This window comes from Lasioglossum baleicum, unplaced genomic scaffold, assembly GCF_051020765.1.
Source record: "Lasioglossum baleicum unplaced genomic scaffold, iyLasBale1 scaffold2098, whole genome shotgun sequence".
NCBI classification, from domain to species: domain Eukaryota; kingdom Metazoa; phylum Arthropoda; class Insecta; order Hymenoptera; family Halictidae; genus Lasioglossum; species Lasioglossum baleicum.
Window position 1 is genome coordinate 1,923 of NW_027471157.1, and position 16,764 is coordinate 18,686.

Below are 16,764 nucleotides of genomic sequence, written 5' to 3' on the forward strand. Positions count from 1 at the left end.
AATCTGGCATAATTTAAAAGCGAAACTGAAAGAGGCGTAAATAAAAACAAAAAAAGAAGGAAAAAGAAAGAAAAAGAAAGAATACGGTATTAGGATTTCGTAATGCAATCAGTTGATTTCCAACGTATATCTGCTGGTATATCACGAGCTTGTTTGTATATATGACGTAGACGTAGCGTAGAGTTAATGGAAGAAATAGGGAGATAAAAAAAATTGAGGGTGATTGGTTTGATTGTCTAGTGATGCTGGTTGTTTGGCAAGGAGCTCGCCGTTGCCTTAGTTGCAGCGGGCAGCGCACCCATCAAGGCTACCAACTGCGCCCTCGTCATCATCGTGGATCGATCGGTGAGAAAATTGACCGATATCAACTCGATCGAACCCGGTAAGTCTGCCAACTCTCCAATTCCTTCCATTCCTCCAATTCGACCAAATTACTCGCCATTTTCTTTCTCTCTTCTTTCCCCTTTCTTCTCTTCGTTATTTTCCTGATCGACCGAGTCTCCGAACCCCACCGCACCGATAGGGATAAACTTTTCAAACTTTTTACCGGCCGAGCTAATCTTCCGCGCTCCTATCTTCTATCGAGATTTATGTAATCCGACTATTCAAAGATTTGCGTTTCATTTTTTCCTCTCCTTTTCATATCGTTCCCTCCGAGCCGATGTTTTTTCCTACGTTTCGTCCAACCAGACGCTTTAGCGCGAATTAACGAGAATAGCTTTCTTTATCTTCTGGTCCAAGGTTCAATGCACGTAAGTGCCTATTACGGCAATTTAAATGAACCAGTCGGGACTAATAAATCACGCTTTAACATTACGTATGCGAACGCGTGTAGATGTTAGTCGCGGCTACGTACACGTCTAAGAAACTCTGGACATTGTGTGTCAACGTACTTGGCAACTCGAGTAATCCTCCGTTCTGCCATTGATCCGGCCAATTGATCGAATCGTTTAATCGTGGAAAAATTTCTTGCCTTCGGCTAAGAACATTGCTACAAACATCGGCGATAAATCCGAGCACGTGTATACCCGATGACTTTACAGAGAAAAAGTAAATACCAACGAACGTGTATCGTAACTTTGAATCACGCTTCGCGTACAATCGTGCAGTCGCTGCTATATCGCAACGGCTCGTCCCAACCACCGCCATTATCTCCTCCAACTTTCCTTCCACTCCTCTCCTATCTAACATGCAGAAATAACGCGAATCCTTCGCGATTACTCGGTAAATTCACGCCGAGGGAGGAAATTAGAGGCAAGCAGGTGGAGGAGGAGGAGGAGGAGGAGGAGGAAGCAGGTGCATCGACGCAAGGATCGGTCATGCGATGCACGCGAATCCAGATCATGTGACACGCTCGTAATCGCATTGCATTATGATAATCAGTCGAACGCACACCGAATCACGCGGCATCGCTTACCTTCAAAATCTCCCGTTTACACGTTCCTTATTTTATTTCACGCTGAAAATGATCATTCTCGAATGTTTCCGATTCGACGAGTTATATCGATTAAGAGTAACGATGAAATTTGCCTATTTATATATTTCGAAATAAAGAATTAATCGGTACCGGGATTAACGATACGCGGGATCGCGTAATAATAAGGAGGGAAATTATTAGCGAAAATTCGTTGGCGAGAGACTGGAAATTGTGGAAAAGGAGGGACGTGGAGGTACAGCGGGTAGAGAAAGGATGGTTGCAACAGGTCACTGGCAGGCAGATACGTAATTACCGCCGAAATATATATATCGGGAAAGAGGGGTAGATATAAAAGTCCTTGCGAGCGATGCCGGTGCGTCAGTAAGCAATTGGAGGCCGGAGCGTTCGTGTGCTCCAAGGTCAGCCTCTCTGATCGCTAGTCCGCGTATCCGTTCCGATCCTCCTCGTCCAACATTTTCCTCGTCGAACGCCGCGTGATTATCGTTCGTGCTTTCTTTCCCAGTACTCTCTTGTTCTTTTCCATCGATCGTCCAGTCGGTTCGGTTCGCCGCACAGAAATATTTCTGCGCCGAATAAAAGTGATACCTAACCTCTAACGGCGTTTCCTCGCTGTGACAAGAGATATTCGAGGCTCCTCGCAGCCGAGACCAGTCACGTGCATCCGAATACCGTGATATTTAGCGTGGCACGCGACTTTTTCTTGCGACATGTTTACGATCGGAAATTACACAGTGCCAAGCTCGTGGATGAAAAGTTTTTAACCCATGCAAGCGCAAGTGTCTCAAAGTTGACGTGCATTTCGTTTATCGTGTTTCGATTTCTGCAAGGTTTTTCTTCGTCGAAATAGTGTCGAGGTTAAGGACGCTCCGAAAAAGAATCCGAGGTCACTACGAACGGTACGTATATAGAACACTTTTCATAGTCGCTCGAAAAATCAGCGACTATGATTCTTTTCGTCGCGAGCCCGACAGTTCGTGGAAAAACGTTGTACTTTTCGAAATATTTACTCGCTTATGGCCATCTTCTGCGCGCGTGTAACGTTATTACCGTCACCGTCCTACGGTATCGTCTTTCATCTTTCTCAGCACTTGCTTTACGGCCAATTTAAAGATAACGTGGCGGACAAACGAATCGATTCTTCGAATCGTACGCTTCTTTAGCGAGAAAAGAATCGATCGTCATTGTAGTCGATACGAATTACTAAAAAACACTACTTCGTTGGGACAGACGATACGTTTTCGCGTAACTTTGGCACTAACGCGAATTCGATCGAATAAAAATCATCGTTGGTGAAAATTCAAGGTTAATCGCGAGCGTGTTTATCCCGCATCAATTATTCCGTGGCGTTTCAAGAAGAGAGGGCACTCGAGTTGTTGTAAATGTACGCCGTTGTAATGGGTTAGAAAGACACGTGGTATCTTCGGTTCCTTTCGTATCGATTCGGGTAGCGCTCGTGCGTTCAAATTTACTTCTACAGAGGAATTTACGGCAGGAGTAGAAGCTGTTGAAAAATTATCTTCTCGTTGCGAAGAAAAAAGCAAGAAAGAAAAAGAGAGAGAAAAAAGAGCGAAATTGATATGGAAAGTGTTTTCGATTGCTCTTACTTACATACCTCCTCTCTGTTTGGCAAATCAGATTAATCAGTGGTGGAAAAAAATTTGTGAGATGTCGTAAGGAAAAAAAATCTGGTAGATTACGTATTCGCAATTACCGTATGTAAATGGAAAAATATTCTGCCGCGTGCACGATACGTATTCATAAATTACATCTCCATATTGCTTATGAATAATTATCGGTGAAACAGTTGTTTAACGATACGTCGCGGGGAAAGAAATAAATAAACGCGTATGCAGGAAAAGGAAAATTTCGTTGGTTTATGGTGGAGATAAAATTAGCGAATGATTCGCATGGCGGGCACGTGGTTTGGCTTCGGTTGTTTTCGCTGATCCTCGCGGAAACTCGCTGGCTGGCTAGTCTCCACGATGCACGCATACACCTCGATGCAAACCAGTTCATACCGGGTTGTCCGTGAGTCTAGATCGAGTTCCAGTGTAAGTGGAAAGATTAAAAAAAGAAAGTTCTTCCAGAAAATGTTTCATTCTTTCTTCTCTTTATGCTACTCGTTATTTTCTCAACGTTTCCCCATCCCTGCTATCGGACACGCGTACATTCGTTGCAGGGATCAACGCGCAAATCGGAGTAGCTGTTTTCGTTGTAGACACACGGGGTGGAGAGATATCTCTATATTTCCGTCGAGAAGAGATTTGGCGAATGCGGAAAGAGAGGGAAAAGAGAGGGAAAAGAAGGACCGGAGACGAATACGAAAGTACTCGCGAGCATCGAGGAGAGAAAGAGAAGACGAGGCGCGGAGCGAGAGCAAGAGAGAGAATGGTAGTGCGGAGGGATGGAAGGGATCGAGGGGGAGAGGGGGAGAGAGAGAGAGAGAGAGAGAGAGAGAAAATGAGCGGCGGTAGAGGTTCGCTTGGATACTCTCGGTCAGTCACATACGCAACGCGGAACGGTGATCACGTTTTCGTTTCTCCGCAACGAACCGATCAATTTCGTCATCGACGGTATCTACGCGTGTAACGTTCCTACTGTTCCGTCGGTCGCTGTTCGTATCGCGTGTTTTTTCTCTCGAGAGAAACCTCGAGATTCGTTTCGATGTCAATAGCGGGTAAACGGGGTGCAAGTGGGTTCAGTACGTGTTAATTTTTCCTCGCTCTTCCATCTGGTTCGCCGATAAACTAGACAAAGGTACGTTTGTTTGCTGTAAGAGAAGGAACAGATTTACGAATCGTTGGTGCATCGCGTTTTCCCAATATCATTCGGAAACACGTGTTCTGACATTCGCCGAGCTGTACGCTCGATTCTTGCGCGACGGCTCGCTATAGAAACGCTATTCTTTAAGCTATCTTACATAATGTTTTTTGCCGATCTTTAATACAACGTATCTTTGCAAAAACGAGATAAATTTTTGTACGCTAGGACGAAGTTCAAGATTGAATTTACTTTCCTATCGATGGAGATATCCCCGAACAAGGAATTTTATTCACGGGGTTTCAGCCTCTATGCCTTTGCATAGAAAACGCGAAAGAAAGATAGCCTTGAATTTGATATTCCGCATTTCGCGCGCCTGTTTACCGGTGAGGTCACATTGAAGTGTCATTCGTTTCGGCAATGGTGCAATTGGTAGATCGGCTAAATAAAATAAGGGGAAAAAAAGAAAGGCATCCCTCGGATTAACATAGCAGGGATACGTAGAGATATTATCTTTTACCAAGATTACGGTTTCCTGTGGCTAAAATGAATATCGTGCCATTTGTAGCAACGAAATCCACGTATCCGTCGATCGATCGGATAAATCGATGGATAAATCGACGGATAAATCGACAGCTGTCTTAAATGAAATTTCGTTATTGTCTTAAGTAATGTTAGGTTATACCGTTAGTATGGCAGTGTCACAATTGAGAGTTTGCCAGATTTGATTTCAAAGTAAGTTAGAGGGTCGACCTAATGATATTATTAGATCTCGCGTTGTAGTGTTATGAACTTATTCCGTAACAAATTCGTAACTGCCCCATGAGAGACGCGTTGGTATCGAGCTCGAGAATGAGATCGAACGGATAGATACGGAAAGAAAGGAAGTTTATCGCGCGATAAGAGGAATTTCTGGAGTAACGGGAATGGAAACGTTTTGGTGGAAGGATAGGTTAAAATGGAGGGAAGGATGGTAAAATTAGTTTGCTCGCGCGCGTAGCTCGCTGTCAAGTGTCAAGGAAGTTCGGTATTGGAGGATGAGAGAAAGCGGATACGCGCGACGCGCCTTCGGAAAGCTGAATCTCGGATTGGTCGAATCGGTAGGCGTTGGTTCTAAGATGCTTCGCGATTGGCCGAACCGGTCATCGACCAAGGGGCTCGACCCTCAGCGGCTCTCATTCCACCTTCCTTTTTCTTTCTCTTCTTCTCCGCCGCCTTTTCCCCGCTTTCTTCCGCGATTTATCATTTTCCTCGAAGACACTCGCGCGGGGCATCGTCGCGAAAAGTAGAGGAGCGAGTAATTGGTCGGGAGATCGGGAAACTTGGCTTATCATGCTATTGCACCATTCGATTCACGTGCTCTTCCACGGTTTTTATCGCGATGCTTCGACTATCGATGTCAAGTTCGAAAGGTCAGGTTATTGGTATTCGCGGATTTGATCGTTCCTCACGTGTTTCGGCGACGGTATCGGTTGCACGATACGCCTGTGTAATCGCGAGAGAAAACTTTGATCGTCTTGTAACAGGCAAGTTATTTTAACTCCCGTGACGTAACGAGACGCGTTAAGAGACGAGGTGGCTGTCCACTGACGTTGCATTTTCATTCGCGGCAACTCGGACTCGTAGAGTCATCGATACCGAGGATAAAAAGATACGCTCGTCGATCGGTTTAGAAGGAAAGAGGGGAAAAATAAGAGACAATGCGACTCGACCGAATGAATGAAAGCGCGCGCGTGGTCGAAATTGCAAAGTAAATTCGATGGGTAATTAGGCGAATGAGGAAAAGGGAAGGATCGGAAGGTTGAGACGCGAGAAGCGCGGGAAAAAGCCGATTCGAGCCAGCCCTGCGGAAGAAGAGAACCTTCGTCTAGAATACGAGAATCGAGGAAAAGTTGCCAGCTCTACCTTCCTTTCGTTTCGTCTCTGGCCTACATTCTCATTTATATCTATCTTCTCGGATTATTATTTCATCGTGGCTTTCTTCGTCCAGCATAGCGAAAATCGGATAGATTACGTTCGTTTCTGCTAGAAGAAACGTATGGAACAATTTCTCGACAATTTCGATAATTATCCTTGTCGCGACGCTTTTTAACGCGCTGCGAGGAAAAGCGAGGAGTTTCGGATAAACGGAAAGAGAAAGGAACAGGGACAAGATATTTAAGATGGAAAATCTGGTCGAGTCGGTTAACTCGTCATTGAAAGAGGGAAGGTTAAACACGGAGCTTTCGCGAGGAAATCTAATAGTAGGCGCGTTGGTGGATTTTTCCGAGGGGCTCGCCGATCCGCGAGCTTTGCGATTGGTCGCCGCGTAATTTGACGTCAACGTGCAATGAAATAATCGAGGGCTCGCGCAATTGCGCTTTATTATTTTGTTCCTTCCCTGCAAATCGGCCCTGGCATCAGAATTATCGCGATTAGACGTTATCGACGAACGAGTCGCAATAGCCAGACAAATTTTCCACCGTTGCCGTTTCGAAATAAATTCGAACCGATCCTCGTACGTGTACGAATCGCCGGAGAAAGTGCAGGGATTTCTATTCGCATTCGCGGACTAAACGAATCTCGGACCGAGGAAAACGGGCGCGATGGACGATTGGACGAGGTTAGAGGGAAGAGTAAAGATGGAAAGAAAGTTGCGTCATCTCGTCTCACGGCTTCGAGCTGTTACACGCGTGTTCTCTGGCTTTCATGGGCTATACGTGGGCGATACGTGCCGAAGCGCACGCCGCGCCGTTCCGCAGTACGGTTATTCGAAATTTTAAGCAACAGACTCTTTCCGTCTCCTCTTCTCTCCCTTGCGATACGCGCAACCAGCATAAACGTTTCGACCAGCGCTCGATTGCGCTTACCGTATTCGCAATTTTTTTTTTTCTTTCTTCTTTTTTTTTTTTTTTTTTATCACGCTACGCTCCGAATGTTACCAACGGTCGTTATATCGACAGCGACCGTCATTGCCTACCATCGATATCGCGAGGAACTCGCGCATTTCGCTTCGTTGTCTTCTCAAAAGATGGAAGCACCTACCTTCCCACAGCGATAGTTTTTACCTTTGGAAGTTTCGTCGACCGTTATTATACCCCGAGCACAGAAATATCCGGTTTGCGCGTACGCGTTCGGATCGGTCGTTAAAATTACGATCGAAAGGTTTGGAGACAAGATCGGTAAGGAAAGGAAAACTAATTCGATTTCACGTAAGTTGCCATACTAACGCATTCGAGGTCAACGCGGACCGATAATACGTAGGTTTGGTTCGCGATCGTCGACCAGAGACAGTTTTTACGGCGATAGGGAAAAATAATCGTCGTTCCTCCGTGTTCGCTGTATACGGCTATCTCGCGTTCCTTTGTTTTTCGCGGATATCGAAAGGCACGCGTGTACGCGTAATATCTCGATTCGAACCATAAGAATAATCGGGCCGACAGACATACCTTTGGATACGTGCGCATAATCGCGGCGAGAATTTCGCGTATTCGGTAAAATGGCGAAGGACGTAACCGTGGCTGATCGCGGCCTCCGGTCACGTTCGTCGATAAGACGACCGACCGCGGCTCGGTGACGGACGAGTTTTAGCGCGGACTTTTAGGGGAAAAAAGAGGAAAGCCGGGGATGACGGTCGGCTAGGCGCGTAGCCGTGGCATAGGTATGCGCGACACGCCGCAGATGTGCAGCTGCGTCGCAACGTTCGAATAAAACGCGCGTTCCTGAATTATCCAATAATAGCGGTCTCATTACGCGAATGGCAATTAATATGAGGTTACTTTTGGTATTCGGTCGCGACGACGGATAATTACGACACGCAGTTTGTCCGTCGTGGCGACCTTCTGCCAGAGTTTATCGCGTACTCGATCGCGACGACACGACGCATCGACGCATCGGTATGGAGAATTCGTAAAGTCCAGCTCCTTCTGGATCTGCGTCACCGTCGCGGTGCCCTCTCGATACCGCGAGCCCTCCGGTCCAACCTATTTCCAGTTAAAAATAGCCAATAGAATGATTGTCGTTAGAGCAACGTTCATTCAGTCGCGATTAAACTCGAAAACCTCTTGCGTGCAATTGCCTGTACGCTTCCTTTGCCTTCCCTTCCTTCTTCGTCCTTCAGCCAATCCAGACGCATACACGCAGAGGTGGTACGTACGGCTTTCAAAAGATATATCGCGCAATTTGTCGCCTCGTTCGAATCCGCTCTCGTTCTCATGGCCGCGCGCTTATCTCGATATCCGAATTCTTCCCGCCTTTCCTCCTCTATTCCGTTGGAACGAAAACTTTTCGGCTGGATCGGCGATAGGGGAGCGTAGTAGAAAAGGAATGTAAGAGGATGGGCGTGCGTGGACGACGGTGGTGCGATAGCGAGGCGACCGGGACCAATGGGGACCGACGACGTCGGAGGCTCGCCTCGCGTTCGCCTCGCGCGTTCCTCGCGCATTCCTCGCGCACAACCGATCACGGGCTCATAAAGCGACCGCGTGCCTCCTCCACCGATTTAGTAGCGTATCGTACTCTCGCCGCGAACCGTCCACCTTCTCCGTCCTTCCGATCCTTCTCTCCCTGTTCTCTCCTTCGTAGTAGTCGCGTGGTTGGTCGCCAACGATCGTTATCCTAGGCCGCGGCCAATAATTCCCGACATCTATCGCGCGGCGCAAGTCGGCCAAGGTTCTCGGGGTAGCGAAGAGGTTTTCGCGTTTGTCACGCCGGACAGACGTCGCGTGCTCGTCGTAAGTATCGAACGCGCGACGGGGCAACCACCGCCTAAACCATCGATTCACCCCGATTTCTCGCGCCTTTTCCCTCCCCTCTGCCGCGCGAGTGCTTGCAAAAGCGCCGACCACGTTTCATCCGCGTGGCAGTGCCAGCCGCTTCGCTGAAAACCGACCCGTTCGCCATCTTCCTCTTCCTCTTCCTCTTCCTCTTCCTCTTTCTCTCCCTCTTTCTCTCCTCCGCGAGAGAGGAGCACGCGCTTCCTGCGCGCTTCGTTACGTCAGTCGGATTACGTGTCCGCGCGATTCCGTTTTCGCGAAAAGCAATTTCGATGCGATTTCGACGCGATTAACCGGATCGTGGATGATGAAACGGCGCGGCGATAAATCCTCGAAGCGATTCGCGGCCCGTGTCCCGACCTTGCCTCCTTGCCGCTACTCGTGGAAATTTTCCTAATCGGCCTAATGCGATCGCGCGTATCGCGCTCAAGATCATTGGTCGATTCCGCGCGCCGCGAGTACCGCCGGTAGTCGTTAATCTCTGCGAGCAGCCTCTCGGCGCCTCTCGTCGCCTCGCGTCGCCACGATAGCGACCGGTGCGCGCGCGTTCCGCGTTCGTTATTTATTTTTAAGCCTCGGTCGTTGGGCGAAAAGCTCGCGCGTGTCTTCTCCTACGCTCCTCTCCGACACCGGATCCTCCTGTCTTTCCTCGCCGTCTGATCGAACCTCGATTCTTCTGTTCCAGGCAAGATGCGGACACGCTACTGCAGCTGAAACCGCCTCGTAGACTACGAAAGAGCGAAGGTCCCCAACCACGACCGATCAGCAAAAAGTAAGAAAAGCTCTAATATCGTCTCGCGACTCGTCGTCCTTTCGAGCGTTCCTAGCGCACTCGCAACCACTGAGTTATCGTGAACGAAACGATAGAGCAAAGCGATACCAAGCGAATAATAGGAAAAAGATCGTAAGGGCGCGAAAGGGGTGGAGCGAGAGGGAGGGAGGGTGAGAGAGAAAGGGGGAAAGGAGGCGCGATAAAGGAACGAGTGGAAGAGAAGGAGAAAAGAGACAAAAGGAGCAAATGTTTTGCAAGCGATAAAAGGTATACACTCCGTGTCGTCGCTCCTTGGGAAGTTGAAAAGCCGAGAAGAAGCGGCGAAGAAGGAAAAGGAAAATCGGAAGAAGCAGAGGATAGGATCGTGGTCGATCGGAAGAAAATGGCCTCGCGCTCTGCGCGGCGCGGTTCCATGAAAATCCCGCTGAACGCTACTACTACGTTGCTCGCGTTCCTCGTGCTTCTCGGATGTCACGCTAGCGCGGACGGGGCACACCACGCGAACCCGCCTCCGTGTCAGAGGTAAGTACCCAGAGCATCTACGACGTTTATCGGAAACTAAGCGAAACGAAACGAAACGAAACGAAACGAAACGAAAAAAGCAAAGATCGCCGAGGTAGCAGCCGCGTGTCGCGACGAAGCGCGATCTCGGTTTCCACCTTTCTCTCCTCTTCTCGCCTCGTCTCGCCTTACGTCCCCCGTGTTTTCCATCACGCGCGCAAAACTTTGCAAGGCGTTTCGCGATTCTTCCTGTTTGTTTTCGCGACGAAAAGCGGTCGCACACGTACACGCCCACGCACACGGTCACCGGCGTGTGACCGGGCCGCGTTGCGCAATCGCGTGACTCGCGAAACCCGAGGATCGAAAGGCGGAATTTTTCCGCTGCTCCTCCGTTGCTACCGTGGTTGCTTACCCGTCTTTTCGTCATCCTGCTGGCCGATGAACGAAGACGAGGAGACGCGCGACCGCCAGTCGCCTGACTGTCCCGCCGCTCACCACCCAATTAGTTCGCCGTTCTTTCCGAGCACGCGGACCAGCGGGAATGTTCCCAACCGGAAATAGATCTTCGATCGTCTGCCAGTAATTTTTGCCCGCGAGCACGCGACCCTTGCGCTGATTCATCGTGGCACGCGCGGAGAAGAGGAACGAATGCCAACGAGACGCGTTCCCCAGCTTCCTCGGCGATTCGCGGAATCGTCGAATTACCGGATCGTCACCGAGCTCTCTCTCTCTCGTGCGCTCGCGCTAGCGCTCGGCGAAATGGCCTTAACAATGAACTTGGCCTAACGGCGGCGCGTGCCTCGAGCGGTGACGAGCTTTTAAATTAACGTGTTCCGCAAGTACAATGAACGTGACCTTAACGCGAAGAGCGCGGCGAACACCACTCGCGCGCCAGTATCGTGTTCGCGAATCCTAGCCGCCTCGCGTCCCGTCTCGTCTTTCCGCGTCCCGACGCCTTCCACAAAATCCCTCGGATCGCGTTCTCCGTTGTTTTCGCGGACGAGCCGGGGATTCGCCGCGCCGAGGCGCGAGAAAGAGATGGTCGGACGATTCGGAGGAAATTGCACGCGAAACGGAAAATCGCAGCAGTGCGTTGGTGTGTGTGGCTTGCAGCGACATTTACTGCCACGGCGAGCTGCTACACACGATACAGATGGCCTCGATCTACAAGGACTCGAAAACGTTCGTCGACATGAAGATGAAACAGCCGCCGAACGAAACGTTGCAGCTGTTTCGCGAGTTCATGGAACGGCACGACGAAATGCCGACCAGGCAGCAGATCGAGCGATTCGTCAACGACACGTTCGACCCGGAAGGGTCCGAGTTCGAGGAGTGGGACCCCACCGACTGGACCGTTCGGCCCAAGTTCCTCGAGAAGATCGCGGACCGGGAGCTTCGCAAGTTCGGCTCGGACTTGAATCGCATCTGGAAGATGCTGGGTCGTAAGATGAAGGACGACGTCCGGGTGAACGAGGATCTCTACTCGATCATTTACGTGCCGAACCCGGTCATCGTTCCCGGCGGTCGATTCCGAGAGTTTTACTACTGGGACTCGTACTGGATCATAAAGGGGTTGCTGCTCTCGGAGATGTACACCACCGTCAAGGGGATGCTGTCCAACTTTGTCTCGGTGGTGGACAAGATCGGTTTCATCCCGAACGGCGGCAGAATATACTACGCGATGCGAACTCAGCCGCCCATGTTGATCCCGATGGTCGAGGAGTATCTGAAGGTGACGCGCGACTACGACTGGCTCGAGGAGAACCTTTACCTACTCGAGAAGGAGTTCGAATTCTGGATGACCAATCGAACGGTCGAGGTGGAAGTGGACGGGATCAAGTACCTTCTCGCCAAATACCACGAGCATTCTTCCGGTCCGCGACCAGAATCCTACAAGTAAGTTTCCTACTTTCCCTCTCTCTCTCTCTCTCTCTCTCTCTCTCTCTCTCTCTCTTCCGCTCTCGTCTTCTTCTCCGCTGCGCCTTCTAACCGGCAAATTTCTATCGACCAGAGAGGATTATCTGACCAGCCAAAGTTTTCGTACCACCGAAGAAAAGGACAACTATTACTCGGAACTAAAGTCCGCCGCCGAGTCCGGCTGGGACTTTTCCAGTCGATGGTTTATACTAGACGGCACGAACAAAGGTAAATGCGACACTCGAGTACGCGCAAACGCGAAACCGTCGATCTTCCTTTCCGCCAAATTCCAGCAAAGCTCGCGAAAATAACAATGGAAAGTAAAACGCGGTTGGAATTTCGGATTTGTAGCGCGTCGCGTCCGCGAGTGTCCCTGTACGTCTGGTTTCGAGATGCACACGGACGCGCACTGTACACAGTTGTTCTTTAGGTAACCTGACCAACTTGAAAACGAGTCACATTATCCCGGTGGATTTGAACTCGATAATATATCGGAATGCAGAGCTGCTGGCGCAGTACAATCGAAGGATGGGGAACGAAACGAAGGTGGCGTACTACACGAAACGAGCGGCGGAATGGAAGAGAGCGGTGACGGCGGTGCTGTGGCACGACGAAGTCGGCGCCTGGCTCGACTACGACACGCTCAACGACATCAAGAGAGATTACTTCTATCCGACCAATATCCTGCCGCTGTGGACGAATTGCTACGACATCAGCAAGAGGGAGGAGTACGTGTCGAAAGCGCTCAAGTATCTCGAGAAGAACCAGATCATGTTGAACCTGGGTGGGATACCGACCACCCTCGAGCACTCTGGAGAGCAGTGGGATTATCCGAACGCGTGGCCGCCTTTGCAATACTTTGTCATCATGTCGTTGAACAACACCGAGGACCCGTGGCGCAGAGGCTCGCCTACGAGATCAGCCAGCGATGGGTTCGCAGCAACTACAAGGCGTTTAACGAGACGCACAGCATGTTCGAGAAGGTAAACGAGCAAATCCGGACATAATCGAGCGTAATTGCTCGAGGTTGGTAAGAAAGAAAAAAACAAAAGAAAAGAAAACCTCTACACGTGTCGCTTTTCCGTTGCTCGATTGGCAGTACGACGCGACGGTGTCGGGTGGATACGGAGGTGGCGGCGAGTACGAGGTGCAGCTAGGCTTCGGATGGTCGAACGGGCTGGTGATGGACTTGCTGGACAAGTACGCCGACAGGTTAACCGCGGAGGATCATTTCACGCGCGACAACGTGGTAGAGAATTCGGCCCCGCAGCAGGTGGTCGTCTCGACCGCCGGGCAGGTGATGACCGGTATTCTCGCCATCGTCATCACCTTGGCCGCGGGATTCATCGGGTGAGGTGAGTAACGCCCCTCGTCCGCCTCTTGCCATTCCCAACCACCACGCGTCACTCCTTTCTTCTCTTTCTTTTCTGTTTCAGATATCCTTGCGTACGCGGCCCGTCGCATCTATCCGTCTGCGAAAATCGATCCATAGCGCCGGGGGAATATATTTGCGAGAGAACGAACCGTCGTCGCACGGTGGTCTATAGTATTAATCTGAACGCGAACGCGTCCAAGCCAATGTCGAAATTCCTTGCCTTTTATTTTTCCCACAGCCTGGTTTTCCTCTTGGCCGCGTTCAGAGGAAACCACGGCATAGATGATAGTAACATTTTTCCATCGCGTTCCTTTTTCTTTTAGCCATAATTTTAACCCTAATTTTAACCGTCATTTCCGAGTGGTCGAGCCTCGTCCACTCTCTCTCTCTCTCTCTCTCTCTCTCTCTCTCTCTTTCTCTGGCCATTCGATCGCGCATCTGCGCCGTGACGCGCGCGGCTAATATTCTGTGATTTTCGCGAGCGCCTCTTCGCTGGACGAGGACGCGCTTCGTCTAGGATACCGATCCACCGTTCGGTTAGGTTTGGGTTAGACGTTGCCTCGCGGATGCGATCGCGCGTCTACCTAGACGATCGTATCGGCAAACGAAAGCGTACCTGTCTAACAAACAAACGCGAAACGCGTTTCGTCTCGCGACTCCTATAGTATTATTCACGTATCAGCGATATACGAAAACTCTTCGAAGCGTATCCAGTGGTATCGTATCGCGTATCGATTGCCAAACCTCTCGGAGAGAGACGCAGGCCGCGCGCTCGCGCGCGAATTTCTCTCTTACCGAAGAGTAAAACGCCGCCGTGGCTCTTGCCTAGTCAATACGCGCGCGTCTAATTTCTACCAAAGAGGAGTATACCAAATCCGACCAACCGTCAACCACCTCTCGCTACTCCTCCAATCTCGTTACGCTTTTATTTCCCTAGGATACGTATTCTCGCGATCGATCTTCTTTTTCCCCTTTCCTCTTTCTGCGAAACAATCGTTGCTGCTGCTGCTGCTGCTGCTGCTGCTGTTAGCGCTAGATCTAGAGTAGAGGACATCGAACGCGATACATGTATAGTATTACTTTGCCAACGAGCTAGCACGTAAGTTTAAGCTTTTAAGCGTCGACACGTTGCGTTTGCAATACGCGAGGGAATTCTTTATTTTTTTTCTTCCCGTTTTTTTCTTAACCGTTTAGCTATATATAATTATGCAGCCGGAGTGAAGCGTTATCGTCGACGCCTGTCGCGCGATAGGACGCGGCGGTAGAGGAGGTAGTCGCGAACCGTTGGAGGAAAAAGGTAACGAAACGCGAGGCGCGCGGCGCGTTTCACTGGTCGTTCGACTTGGCGGATCGTTGATCGATCGATCGATAGATTTCGGGCTGTTTCCGATGGGAAGGGGTAGTTGAAGAATATAATAGGGGATGAGGACGAAACAAGACGAAACGAGACGAGACAGAGAGGTATGAGAAATGTCACCGTAAAGGAAAGGTAAACGGTACCGTCCTCGGCAGTTTTCTATCTACAACGATGTCCACATGCCTTCCTTTTCTTACGTTTGCCTGCCTGTGTGGTGACTTTTAAATAAAGTATATATAATTCAGAAAATCAATCAGACCTCTTCCCAAAACACCTTTCCGAATCGCGAATCATCCACTTTTTCAACGCTCCACGAGACGTTTCGCTCGTTGACTTACCGGTAGATCGCGCTGGAAAATCATTACGCGCGATAAACTATGTAAACGCGAGATTCTTCTCTCTCTCTCTCTCTCTCTCTCTCTCTCTCTCTCTCTCTCTCTCTCTCTCTCTCTCTCTCTCTCTCCTTCTCTCTATCTATACCAACGATCGCGTGGCTGGCTGAAACGCGCGCGCTCGTTTCGAGATCGAGAGAATAGAGAAAAGAAGGTTGCGGCTCGATCCGGTCTCGTGTACCGAGCATCGTCCCGGAACGCGGTGTCTCGGAGGAAGCGCAGCCGCGACCATTCCATTCCATTCCATTCCAAACGGTGCCGTGAAAACACCGGAAACCGTGACGATGCTTCGCCACGCTACGTAACCCACTACCACGCTCGCACCTGTGTCGCCACGATCACGATCCACCTCGATCGGTAAAGTTTTCCCGATTTTACCGAATAACGCGCGACCTACATTCCAGCTTGAAACACGGCCGAGGAAAATCGCAGCCGTGGGATATTTGGACGCGACCGTTTATCGGTTTAACGACGGTGCGCGAAATGTATAGTCGCGTAGACGCGAGCTCGCACACGCGCATACACGCGATCACGATGAGTGGCACATTGGACGGGAGTTCTCCTCGATCCCGAGGACGAATCGGTTCTTAGACGCGCACAACGCGTTACCAGCCGCGGTCCTCGTTTCTCTCCGAACTTCGTAGCGCGCGTGAACCTATAGGGAACAGATATACCGATCGGATAGGAATCGTAAAGGGGAATAGGATCGACGCGGAGGATAAGGATAAAAGTGCGCTGGACTAATCGAACGGTTTGCTACGTTTGCAGGATGGTGGTGTACAAGAGGCGGCATTATTACGTCCCTGGGCCCTCGACCATGCCGAACAAGAGAAAAGTGATCTCGCCGAGTGGAAATCTTTATCGAAAGAGGATCGCGTACACCGAGCTGAAGGATATGAACAACGATTGACGACCGCTGCTCTTTTGAACAGCCGATTCGTTTAAAGCGACTGTTATAGCGCGACAAGAGCACGAAGACGGGGGTAGGATAAACGGAGCAGCGTAGGCGGGGAAAGGAGAACCGTGGACGAAGGAACCGAGGAGTTGGTCGATCACTGCCGCTACCGTACCTTCCATCACCCTCGCCGCGACAACGCGAATATTCTCAGGCACTCGCTCGCGAGGTTTTTCCTCCGATACCAGCGTTCGTTTCACGGCGAAGGTGAACACGGAGCGACGGTGACTGTAACCACACTCGTTTTATCCGCCGCCAATATACCAAAGTACGAAAACGACGCGGAGTTTTCGGAATGGAGGAAGGGGGAAGAGGCGAGGTCGGGAGGCGACTGAGAAAAGCGGCCGACAGCTGGTTCCTCGCGCGCGCATCCGCTTCGCTCATCGACGCCAGTTCCACGGATTCTCGTGCTCGCTATTCTCCTCCAGTCCCACTACCACGCCGTTCCCCTTTCCCTTTCCCGTTTCCACCTTACGCGCTTGGCCTAAACACGTGTCTCACCCTATCCGACACTCGCGAACGCGTGTATATATTTTCGATAAG

At 50.3% G+C, this 16,764-nt stretch overlaps 1 protein-coding gene across 1 annotated transcript; it reads left to right on the plus strand.

The window, feature by feature from the left end:
- The first annotated feature begins 242 nt into the window (after positions 1-242).
- On the plus strand, positions 243-16,176 carry LOC143221234 (trehalase-like). The gene is given in 8 exon segments (XM_076446716.1): positions 243-382; positions 9,638-9,724; positions 11,339-12,121; positions 12,237-12,370; positions 12,573-13,037; positions 13,040-13,125; positions 13,242-13,492; positions 16,035-16,176. Coding segments are annotated over 8 exon segments (2,088 nt in total).
- The last annotated feature ends 588 nt before the right edge of the window (positions 16,177-16,764 follow it).